At 38.2% G+C, this 10,618-nt stretch overlaps 1 protein-coding gene across 6 annotated transcripts; it reads left to right on the plus strand.

The window, feature by feature from the left end:
* The first annotated feature begins 851 nt into the window (after positions 1-851).
* Positions 852-8,941, plus strand: LOC113658929 (afadin- and alpha-actinin-binding protein-like). 6 transcript variants are annotated; one of them, XM_027171428.2, is made up of 13 exons: positions 852-1,063; positions 1,489-1,588; positions 2,467-2,606; positions 2,690-2,845; positions 2,993-3,103; positions 3,624-3,759; positions 4,486-4,555; positions 4,915-5,095; positions 5,210-5,348; positions 6,190-6,326; positions 7,228-7,401; positions 7,946-8,045; positions 8,127-8,941. In XM_027171428.2, exons 2-13 carry the CDS (start codon positions 1,531-1,533, stop codon positions 8,174-8,176), a joined length of 1,452 nt encoding a protein of 483 aa, XP_027027229.1. In that variant the 5' UTR covers positions 852-1,063; positions 1,489-1,530; the 3' UTR covers positions 8,177-8,941. The 6 variants fall into 6 exon arrangements, with proteins under 6 accessions (XP_027027229.1, XP_047658539.1, XP_047658538.1 ...); XM_047802583.1 differs by having other exon boundaries at positions 1,489-1,576; XM_047802582.1 differs by having other exon boundaries at positions 852-1,588.
* The last annotated feature ends 1,677 nt before the right edge of the window (positions 8,942-10,618 follow it).

Consider the following 10,618-nt stretch of genomic DNA (forward strand, 5'->3'; position numbering starts at 1 on the left):
CCAAAAGTGCATGTGAACACCCAACCATCACAAACATATCTGGTTCTTCCACAAACCTAGAAGCACACAATTGTTCAGAATGTCTTTATACACAGTAGCTTCACACTTTCCCTTCACTGGAGCTGAGAGACACAAACCCTGTCCCATCATGACAATGTCCCTGTGCACAAAGCACAGAGCTCCATGAAGACACGGTGTGTTAATGTCGGAGTAGAAGAAGTGGAGTGTCCTGCACAGAGCCCCGACTCTAACTCAACACCACTGAACACCTTTGTGATGAACTGGAACACCGACTGAACCCCAGAGCTGAACAATGTCTGATCTCACTAATGATCTTGTAGCTGAATGAACACAAATCCACAGCCCCTGGAGCAGGTGAGGTTAAGGGCCTTGCTCAAGGACCCAACGTTGATGTCTCAGAAGCTTGTGCTTCAACCTCGACCTTCTGATCAGTAACCCAAAATCACTGGGACCATCACATCCTCACATCTAGTGGGAATCCTAAAGAGCTTATTATTCATTCATTCATTCATTCATTCATTCATTTTCTACCGCTATATCCGAACTTCTCGGGTCACGGGGAGCCTGTGCCTCTCAGGCGTCATCGGGCATCAAGGCAGGGCATCAAGGCATATAAACAAGGCATATTAACCTTTGTTGCTCCCAGCGACCCAGTGCAGCATAAACTGTACAGAAAATTTGTGAATCTTTAATAGAATACTAAAAATACTAATAATTATAAACGTGCACTTTTTTGTTTGAATTATATTTTTTCTGTAATGTGTAGAAATCGTATTTTACTCTACATTATCTACAGTCAAAGCGATTGGTGGAAGAGAGAGACGACCAGTGACGCGCCTGCTGTCCGTGGCCACAAGGCGCAGACGCTCAGTTTATCTTCAGCGCAGTTTCTCCGTCGATCAGCTGTTGAAGTCTATATGCGTAAAAATGCGTCGTTGTTTTCCTGCTTTTCTGCAGACTGCGTGTGAAATCTCCGTCGCTGTCGTCTGCTCCAGGCTGGTGGATCATGCTGTGGTTCTCCGTTGCTGAAAAAAAAAAACAAGTATGTGAATGCATCATAATTCATAAACGACCATAGACTCTTTAGTCAAATTGCGCAAGATGCTTGGTGACATCAACACGTTGCTAGTTAGTGTTTAAATAATAATAAACTGTAAATGTTCTGTTTTTAGAGGTTTGTAGGCTATGTCGCAGAATCTGGTCTCGTTTTCATGTTCTCCTTGACCTGATTTTTGGGGATGAACACGCACATCTCACATGTTCGTGTGGGTTAACGGCGGGATTTTTTTTTTTTTTTTTTTTTTTTTTTTTTTTGCGCATTTTTATTATTTTTGCGCCACACGTTTTAATCTGTAAAAAATGCTGTGCTGACTTCTTCCAGATCAGTTTGTGCTATACATGTCTTCTTGTAACTGACATTTTAAATGCTGTGCTTGTTTTTAACCTATCTTTTTTTGTGCTTGACAGAGCATTAACTCCACCATCACTTAATTATTGTGTCTTGGATTAATGTGGATGTACGACTTTGGTACACTGAAGCCTGAGACAATAACAGGTTCATTGTTTGGTAATATAATGCTAGAATATTCTTATAAATACTGTGCATCTGGAACATCTGTACACATGCTGGTTCATGTAGTTATTGTATAAGCTGATGGTGTGACGTGGTGTCAGATACAGGTCAAGAGCTTCACATAGTGTTGATGTTTGACGTGACCTCAAGGTCTGAAGTTTTGTGCAAGCTGAGATGAACCACAGAAATGGAAATGGCTTGTTAGGATTTTAAACAACAATCTCAGATTGCACAAAACTTCAGACCTTAAGGTGGATGAGCTACAACAGCAGAAGACCACGTCGGGTTCAACTCCTTTCAACCAGGAACAGGAATTTCCCATCTATCATGGCCACAGACTCGTCATAAAAAAAAAAAATCACCTGGATATTTTCCTGTTTTTAGCTGCCCAGTGTCGGTGAATCTTGGCCTTGTAGGTACATGATATTATATGCTGTGTGACTGCCACATGATTAGACATTCTGCATGAATGTTCACGTGTACATATTCCTAAGAAATTGAAGGATGAGTGTGCATTATATTAATGACTGTTTATGGATTTAATGCAATTTTATACAGTTTCTATCAGAACATAATTTTTCTCCCGCATAGACAGTCAGTCTCATGACCATGACAAGACTAAAAATAATATTGAAGTGCTATTTAAAACATGGCTGTATCTGCTAACCTCAATTAAAGGTTGTCACATGGGTTGCCTTCACCTACATCCCTTTATCATGATTATAATAAAGGATAAAAAGGTACATTTAAATATATCTAATTCTTAAAAAAAAGTTTAAAACCTTTAGTATTTATGTGACACACTTCTAGATTGTTGTTCACAAAATACAGAGAACAATAAACTTGTCTTTTTTTCATTTTTATTTGTTCAGAAGACATAAATCTCACGATGCCTCCAGCGAGACCATACAGCCAAGCTATAAGACCTCCTCTGCCTTTTAGAGCTTACAGCGGTTCCAGTGTCTTCTGTACAGAGGAAAATGTCTCCGAGTGCATGCAATACATTGATAAGGTGAGTATAGTAAACTCATTCAAAAAATTGATATTCGCATAGATTAATGTTTTATTAAACTAATCTATCTTTTACATTCACAGGAGCTTTTATCGTTGGGTTTGCCATCGATCTTCTACGACTCAAATAGAAATCAAGAACTTGATATCGTTTTGACTCTTAACAACTTGTATGATCTTCTGCAGCTCAATCACTTTGCTGTCGGAAACGTGGACGAACATGAAGCGGCACGGCTTAAGGTCTAAAGTGACTTTAAAGCGATTCAGCTTTCAAGTCTAAACTTTTTTGTAGATAGGAAGAAAAGTTTAGTTTTAAAATGTTTGGTCACGAATGGTCTGAGTAACTCCGTTACGTCGTCTCTGTCATGTACATCTTCCCTTTTCTAGGACCAGCTTGAACTTTCCATGAAAGAAAATGGCAAATTATGTCAACGAGAACAGCAGTTAGAAAATAATATAAAGGCTTTACAAAGATCTTTGAAAAATGAAAAAAAGGAGGTAAGGAAGTTAGCTATGAATAGAAGAGTAGTAATTTCAGCTCTATGTATTTTCAATAAGCTACAGACTAAAAGTCTTGTGGTCAGAAATTTCTTAAAATTGCCTTGAAAACAGAAAAAATATTTGATGTATTTTCTACATAAAATATAACTTGAATAAAGAGCATAACAGCACTCAACTAGGGCATGTGGTAGCCTAGTGTTTAAGGGGATTGGGCTACCAATCGGAAGGTTGTGAGTTTGATTCCTACGTCCACCAAGCTTCCACTGCTGGGCCCCTGAGTAAGGCCCTTAACCCTCAATTGCTCAGTTGTATAAAAATGAGATAAAATGTAAGTTGCTCTGGATATACAGTAAGGGCGTCTGCTAAATGCTATAAATATATACTAAAGAAAGTCAATATTGGTGTCATAGATTTTTTGGCTAAAAGCGATCTTTTTTTTTTTTTTACTACAGACTTTATTTTCATTTTTTTGCACAGTGCTATATGTTCTACTAACGCTGTTATAAATGTCCGACAGGTTCAGAAGCTTCGGAACATCATTGCAAGCCGTGCGACACAGTACAACCACAGCATGAAGAGGAAAGAAAGAGAGTTCAACAAGCTTAAAGAGCACCTCAATCAGTTACTTACAGACAAGAAGGACATGAAACAGAGTATGGACATTTTTTGTATACTATGGAAGAGTATTTTTTATTTAAAAAGAAAAAAAAAATTGTGCATGTGTATAGAAGTATACTGTAACGGAAAAGAGACCCTGGCTGATCAAACCCGGATGTCCACGGTAGTCTGATTATTAAGACAGAGTTAGATGCACATGCAGGAGAAATCCAGGAACTGCTTTATTGACTTAAAACAATACTGAACCAACAACAAGACTTGGCCTAAACAAATGAAACACAATTAACGAAGACACGACTACTACACAAGTACCTGATAAATATAATAGTGTCACACCATTCACGTACAAAAAATCAATGACACGTACAGTACAAAAGTGCTGGTGTGTATATATATATGGTAGGCTATTGCAAAAAAATAAATAAATAAATAAATAAAATAGAAATAATAATAATAATAATAATAATAATAATAATAATAATAATAATAATAATAATAATAAAAACAGCACGCCCTCTGGTGGACCGGCAGTGAACTGTCTCAGTAGTGTGTGGCAGTGTTGAGTAGATTAGACCTCAAATGGGAGCCACTGAGTAAAAAAAAAAAATAGAGTTTTAAGAGAAACAACATGCACATAAAAATGAAAAGCATGTGTGTGTGAGAGAGAGAGAGAGAGAAAGAGAGAGAGAGAGATACACCCTACAGTCTGCTGCGGAAAAAGAAAGAAACATTAATGCATGTATGTTTCTGCTCTCTATCAGGGATGGAGGTGTTGAAATATTTTGAGAGGTCAGATGACAGTCCGAGGAAAACTGGAAGAGCAGATACAAGGTTGGTTTTTTCTTTTTTTTTTTAAATGGCTGGACTAGAAAACAAGCTGTGTTACTGTAATATTGTATTTTTAGCTCGAAGCAAGGCGTTGCAGTTTTATGCTGAATGTATTTGTACTTGATCGCATCCCCAACCGATAGAACTGTCAGCATGGTATGTGAAATGTGCCTCTGAGACTTCAGTTCAGAAATGATTCTTGAGCAGACATTTAATGAAATATAGTTAATCTAAATGTATAACTGATGGCCAAAACGAGTGCCGCTTGAACCCGAGCATCAGCTTACAAACATGATCCTCGTCCTTATATCAGACTAAATGGATTTTACTTTTCATTTGATGTCATTTATTTTCTTAATCAGACATGAAAGTGAAGTGTGCAGGACTCTTCTGAATGAGTTTGATAAACGCCAAAGGGAGCTGATGTTGGAAAATTTTGAGCTGAAAAAAGTGCTCCAGCAAATGAAACAGGAAATGGTGGTGATGTTAAGTCCAAAGGACCACTTTCAGAAACAGGAGAAATTCTCTGAATTCACAGATCAGGTCAGTCGATTAGACACCCAATTATCCTCCAAAATACAATCGGCTGTCAAATTAAGTGTTAGCTTAATCACTTTTATTTGTTGTTCTTGGCATGTTGTCTCTCAAAACTCCTAGCAATTAGCTGATGAAGAAGAGACGTCTTTTAATGGGACTTTAGAGATGTCATGTGAGCACGCTCGTGAGAAGCTTACCAACAGCATTCGGCAACAGTGGAGAAAACTGAAACATCATATGGAAAGCCTTGATAATAAAGGTATACTTGAGACACCTAAAACATATATTATATGGCCAAAGGTTTGTGGACAACTTAACATCTTGACAATCAAACCCTGTTCCATCATGACAATGTCCCTGTGCACAAAGCATGAAGACACGGTGTGTTAATGTCGGAGTAGAAGAAGTGGAGTGTCCTGCACAGAGCCCTGACTCTGACTCAACACCACTGAACACCTTTGTGATGAACTGGAACACCGACTGAACCCCAGAGCTGAACAGTGTCTGATCTCACTAACGATCTTGTAGCTGAATGAACACAAATCCAATATCTAGTGGAAAACCTCCACAGAAAGTGGAGCACGTTATAACAACAAAAGGCAAATAAATGTGGAATGGGATGTTCAGCAAGAACATATGGATGTGATGGATCGATGTCCTCAAGCCTTTGGCCAGATAGTCGACTTCCTCACTGATAAGCCATGCAACATTAAATCCACCTGTTTCAAGTCATCACCTGATTATTGTGTGCTTCATTGTGGTGAAGGAGAATGACTCCATCCTCAAGATGGCCACTGGATGGGCTGATGAGTATGGATATGATAAATCTTATGCTTTGGTCCTTCACAATTAAAAGATCTTAACCAAATCAGACACCTATGGGAGATATTGGACTGATGCACTCACTACCACAGCAACAGAGTTCCACAGACTTGTAGAATCGATGGCAAAGACATAAGATCTGATGTTCATGGCTGCTCAACACCTTTAGCAGACACTCTGTTGCATTTCCCTTTAATTTGGAACCTGTTTGTATAATGATATGAATAATAAGAGAAAGATGAACTCACATTTTGATATCTGGACAATTTGTTTTGCAGCATTTGTTTTGCAGTCAGGAAAAGGGGTCAGTGAGGAGATGATTTCTAAGCAGGTCCATCAGGAAGAAACAGAGAAACTCAAAATGGAGATCCAGCAATGCATGGACTTTATTCAAACTCAGCAGCAGCTCCTGCAGGTGAAAAGCTGCACCATCATATGATGCATTTAAAGGTGCGGTCTCCGTTGTTTGAGAAACGCTTCAGAAAACTCAGTCGGGACGACAAACAAAACAAAAATCAAAAAAACGTGTAGCCAATGAGCAGAAAGGGGCGTGTCTTGTCGATATGGGCGGAGAGAGTGTTCAGTGCGCATGTGTGACATTAGCAGAAAGCGGTTTTAACATTGACATGGAGGATAAAAACAAAGAAAGAAAGAGAAGAAAGACTTACGATAAGGCAAGAAGTAGGGCATGTTAATATAGGATCAGCTTTCCAGCGCTGGAGAGAACTGAAGGAGCAGGAAGTCGGCCACATATTCACAGGTTGGAGTTTCCCGAGTCAATAACTCCTGAGCTAAACGCTGTTACTACACAAATAACACCTCTTTTCTATCGTAGTAATGTAGAGAGGCAGCTACAACCGCGTTTTGTGTAGTAACAGCGTTTAGCTCAGGAGTTATTGACTCGGGAAACTCCGACCTGTGAATATGTGGCCGACTTTACTTAAGACGCCGAGGTGCTTTTTTCCTTCTCGATAGGTGAGTAACGTCTGTTTTGCTTTGTTACACAGAACTAATATATGCCTTTGTCCTTTACATGATTATGCTTGTGTGTCATTTTTGCTTGTTTGTTTATCTACAATCGTAGTGTTCTTCCCTTCAGCTATAATAAAGACACGTTTCTTTCTGTTAGTCGCCTGGGTTACGTATGTATGTGTGGGCGGAGCTATCAATACAGGGGTGGGACCCATTTGGGTTAGGGGCGTGTTTGTTTTGGTGATTTTATGTCAACATTGGCTTTCAAACAACGGAGACCCCACCTTTAATAGATAGGGAAATTAAATTCATCTTCAACTTCTGCATGCTTATATAATCAATAGCAACAGCTAAATACTCAGTGTGATGAAGAGACTGCAGCCGTCCTGAACGACTGCTACATGTTAGAAGAGAAGGAGCGCTTGAAAGAGGAATGGATGACTTTTGAGGAGCAGAGGAAGAACTTTGAAATGGAAAGGAGGAGTTTCACAGAGGCAGCTATCAGATTGGGGCATGAGGTTAGTTCATTTGAGGAATATAAATAGTCCTAATACCTCCGTCATCATTATGTATTTACAGACTACACAGACAATGTTTGCACAAGTAAATTTTAAATTAAAACAAAAACTAAAATATGCTATTTACTATTCAGATCTTCAGCTAGAGCAGTATGAATGAGCTCAGGTGCATCCTTTGCTTGGATTACTGGATATTGACATGTCTCTAGAACTTGATTTAGGTCCTGATATGATTTAGAATGTATGAAGTCCCACAATTAATAGTTATCCTTTCAGCTATCCTTTCTGGTTCAACTCCTAAAACCTAAACATGTGCTTTTTAATACAGATTTAGACGTCCTTTTACTGATATAATAAACTTCGCTTTTTTCCACTCTTCCACTATGCATTAGTAAGGGAATGATAAAGCTTTGTAGTTTTATATTGGGTAACTTTTTAAGAATTGTTTTGGATTCATCAAGTGCTAAAATATAAAGTGCTAAAATGTAAAGTGCTAACATATAAAGTGCTAACATATAAGCTTGGATGGTTTTCTTTTTTCTAGAGGAAAATGTTTGAGGAAGATCGTGCAACCTGGCTAAAACATCAGTTTTTGAACATGACGTTCACTGAGCAGATGAGGTCACATAACGTCATATCAGAATGTAAGTGGTTGGCTTTATATAAAGGCAAGTGTCTGTATGTTTATGTATATTGTCCCAAATATGTTAAATTTTTTATTACAGATTCTGGTCAAGAACAGAAACACATATCGGCTCCTAAAACGCCACTCTAGCATTGCGAATAAAAGGCTAGCGAGGTCATCCAAGGGACGTACAAACTGCACAGAAGACCTTGATCGAACAAGAGCGAACATATAGAGTGATTATAGGGTGTTATTTATCTCACGGATTCATGTGGCATTGGCAAAGGTGGTTTACATTTGGCATTCGGTGTCATGCTTTGCTATGGTTTTGGTAAGGTAGAGTATGATCTTTAGGAGAAGCTGCATAAACAAACACCTTGTTCGTTTACTGTTTTTAATGAACCACAGTTCTATATGATAGAAGAAATAATTCCCATTCAAATGCTTTGGTCACATTGTACAACATGTGCAACAATTTAATGCTTAAGTGCAAAGCAGTAACTTGCGTATCTTGTTCAGTGCAAACTGTTTACATATTATTAACTAATTATTAATATGATTTTAAAGGCTCTTTGAAGGCTAGGAACTACCATATAAAATAGTTAAAGAGAGAGACATCTTTGTGAGCATACATCACTTAAACTCACTCATTTTTCTGTTGGCTCATTAATATACAGTAGGAATTGTTTGCGATATAATTTGATTTATAATTCACTTATTTCAGCTTTAAGCTCATCAAATATATTCATATTTTCTGTGTTTAAGATGCATTTTAGTGTTTATAGTAATCTCCTTTATTAGTTGAACTTTTACTGATAAGTTCTTTAAAATGTCTAGAGCACAGTTCCTATGAAAAGTTGAAGAAATAATCATATGGTTATACTAAAAAATAAACTTGTTTTTTTTTAATTGGTATTCAGTTTTGTCCATTTTTTAATCATTAAAAATAAAAATAAAAAGATTTTCAGCAAATCAGAAAGGTTTTATAACCTATATAATAACCTATGTGGATGTTGTGATGGCAGAACATGCACCGCAACCTTTAAATGTTTTTTTGCTCCTCCTGCTACTACCGGCGTGGTGCAGAAAGGACAAAAATGGCAATAAATTGGAAGGATCCACGAGAGACATCCTGCTGGGGACCCTGTTGTTGACGACCCCATGCCCAACCGAGCTGGCTAAGGCTGCGCAAGCCACCTAAACCCTGGCTAGCGGGCTGCGCCTTACATCCTTCTCCTGTACACTATAGTTAGAGATAAATGGCCGTCCCCTCTAAGCCCTCTTGTACTCCGGCAGCACCATCACTCTGGCTCTGCCCTCCATCCTGAGCCACACAGTACAGCCAGTGGGGACCATATCGGTCTCATGCGTTCATGGGCATGTCCGCGAGGTCCACGCACTTTTATGTCGGGATTGGCCCGGGTTCCCAGCCAGGATATAGGGCTCCGGTCAGGATTTAGGGCTTACAGCAGTACCAAGACAGTGTTAGTTAAAGTGTTACATTACTTATTACCAACATTGCACATTTGCTGCAATGGTTCTTATAAAATAGATGTTCTTCCTCGGCAGATTAGAAGGGCATCTGGTATAAAACCTGTGCCAAAATCAACCACTACTGAAGCCCAAACCCAAATCTCTTTTAAAATATCTAGCGCTGCTTGACTTTATAGTATTCAGTTATAGAAAATATGTATATGTTATGTATAATCGCATCACAGCTGGTGTCATCCAGATGAGGACGGGTTCCCTTCCAAACCTGGTTCTTCTCAAGGTTTCTTCCTCATACCGTCCTCAGGGTCCTTGTGTTTTCACTGTACACCAAATGCCCCTGGCTCACTCATTACGGATAAATACAAATCTGGATTTATTCAAATCAACCAATATTTGGCAATTTCATATCTGAAGGGAAACTCAAAAGAGTCAGTAAGGACACATGGTGGATTCAGTGGCTGTAATGTGTGTTGTGTTTGGGTTAATAACCAGTTACTGAACTCAGAGTAACTTCATCTCACCTGTCAGTAGGAATTATGACTTCCTACTCGTATTTACGACTCATAAATACAAACTTCTTGAATCTGTAGATATGGAGCGCCGCCATGTTGCAGTGACGTCACAAAACCGCAATTCTGGGAACTCGTAAAACTCCTTTAAAAAGACACAAAAAGACCCTGTTCTTAGTCCAGGAAACGTCCCAGTTCCCACTTAGTCGTGAACACAACATTAGGAAAGAAATTTCTTCTAAGTTTGCCAAAATAAAAGCCTCTAATCTTAAAAACCTAAATATCTAATTTATTAACGTAATAAAATAGATAAATTGAGAGTGTATTTTTTTTTTAGATGTTTAGATTTAGATTATATATATATATGATCTGTATATATGAAAACCCTAACTTTACATCTGTAAAATGTAGTATTTATGGTGCGTAGTTTAAAAATACGGTATTTAAACATTTTTTTCAAATAATCGAGAAAGGATTTATATATATTTTTAAATTTTTTTACATATGAACAGACAACAGAACAAACGGAGTATAGGCTTTTATTCTCGAGATCTCCGGCTTCACACATTATTGTTCCACAGTGAAGTGCATT

The sequence above is a fragment of the Tachysurus fulvidraco genome, chromosome 2 (assembly GCF_022655615.1).
Source record: "Tachysurus fulvidraco isolate hzauxx_2018 chromosome 2, HZAU_PFXX_2.0, whole genome shotgun sequence".
Lineage (NCBI taxonomy): Eukaryota > Metazoa > Chordata > Actinopteri > Siluriformes > Bagridae > Tachysurus > Tachysurus fulvidraco.

Bases quoted from the DNA above. Each gene is read 5' to 3' on its own strand.
- LOC113658929 (XM_047802582.1), top strand. From the start codon at position 1,531: ATGTGGATGTACGACTTTGGTACACTGAAGCCTGAGACAATAACAGGT. The intron at 7,402-7,945 runs GTTAGTTCATTT...TCTTTTTTCTAG, and splicing joins CTATCAGATTGGGGCATGAG to AGGAAAATGTTTGAGGAAGA. The intron at 8,046-8,126 runs GTAAGTGGTTGG...TTTTTATTACAG, and splicing joins ACATAACGTCATATCAGAAT to ATTCTGGTCAAGAACAGAAA.